The sequence below is a fragment of the Penaeus monodon genome, chromosome 20 (genome assembly GCF_015228065.2).
Source record: "Penaeus monodon isolate SGIC_2016 chromosome 20, NSTDA_Pmon_1, whole genome shotgun sequence".
NCBI classification, from domain to species: domain Eukaryota; kingdom Metazoa; phylum Arthropoda; class Malacostraca; order Decapoda; family Penaeidae; genus Penaeus; species Penaeus monodon.
Genome location: NC_051405.1, coordinates 11,509,660 through 11,510,633, shown reverse-complemented (window position 1 = coordinate 11,510,633; position 974 = coordinate 11,509,660). Strand labels below are relative to the sequence as shown.

At 46.1% G+C, this 974-nt stretch overlaps 1 protein-coding gene across 1 annotated transcript in view; it reads right to left on the bottom strand.

Annotated features, from left to right (window-relative positions):
* The window catches only part of LOC119585615, a 9,322-nt gene extending 8,476 nt beyond the window's left edge, over positions 1-846 (bottom strand). Inside the window, exon 1 of the mRNA XM_037934284.1 lies at positions 592-846. Within this exon, the coding sequence (XP_037790212.1) occupies positions 592-810 (219 nt within the window). The 5' untranslated portion in view covers positions 811-846. The remainder of the gene's footprint in view (positions 1-591) is intronic.
* Between the last annotated feature and the right edge of the window lie 128 nt (positions 847-974).

Below are 974 nucleotides of genomic sequence, written 5' to 3'. Positions count from 1 at the left end.
GTTCAGTGACTTTACCTTGGAAATGCACGACTTGTTTACACTTTAGACCACTCCAGGCTAGTAGTGGCTGTTTCCTGCTGCACAAATTCTGATGACAGATTCATATTCGATCTCACTATCCTCATTGTTTGTTGGGGTGTCTTCCTCTTCAGTCCGTCTCGAGGTACAAAATCGGGTGCGTGCTTTTCCTTCTCTGCAGAGTTGGGAATGTATGACCCTCTAAGCCACATGTGGTGCAGTGACAGCCTTCTGCTAGGCAGTGATCCTCGTTGTGTCAATAAGTATATCTTCGGCATGTCTTCCTACCACTTTTCTTTAGCTCAGTTTTGTAGTGTGTGCCCTGTTTTCCATGCTTCCTAATGCACATGACCTCCTCATTCTGCATGTAGTTGATGCGAGTGGACGGTATCGTCTTCTGCCTGCATAAGGGTTTCTTGAAGTTGACTAATCATCATTACAAACCTGGCATACACGGCTTCAAAATTAGCAGTTAACACCTGCAGCAGGTCAGTTATGGCTCAACTGACAAGCTTCTTCTTGCGCTCACCTTTGATCGCTTGGTAGGTGTGCACCCTCTACTGTGACCCTTACCTTATCTGCAGAAAAAGCATTGAAACGGATGTGGGCCTTCACAGCTGCGCACACAAGCTTCTGATCGGAATTCATGGCCAAGAAAATAATTTTGTTTACTGCATCAGCTATCCATTCAGTCCACTTCTTGAAATGCTTATTTTTCCCCCTAGGATAGCAAGGCGACATCTGGCCTACCACTGCAGCTGCTCCTGCTACCAGGGTGGAGCCTCCATCCATCTGCTGTTGTAATTGCGGATGCAGGGCGCCTGCAGTTACTCGTTGGTCCAATGGATGCCATGTTATCACTGATCGTCTGCGTCGTTACCAATGTGATGTCTTCCTTTTTTCATGTTCTTTCACTTGTTCTTCCTCTTATATGCTAGTCTTGCATTGACTTAATC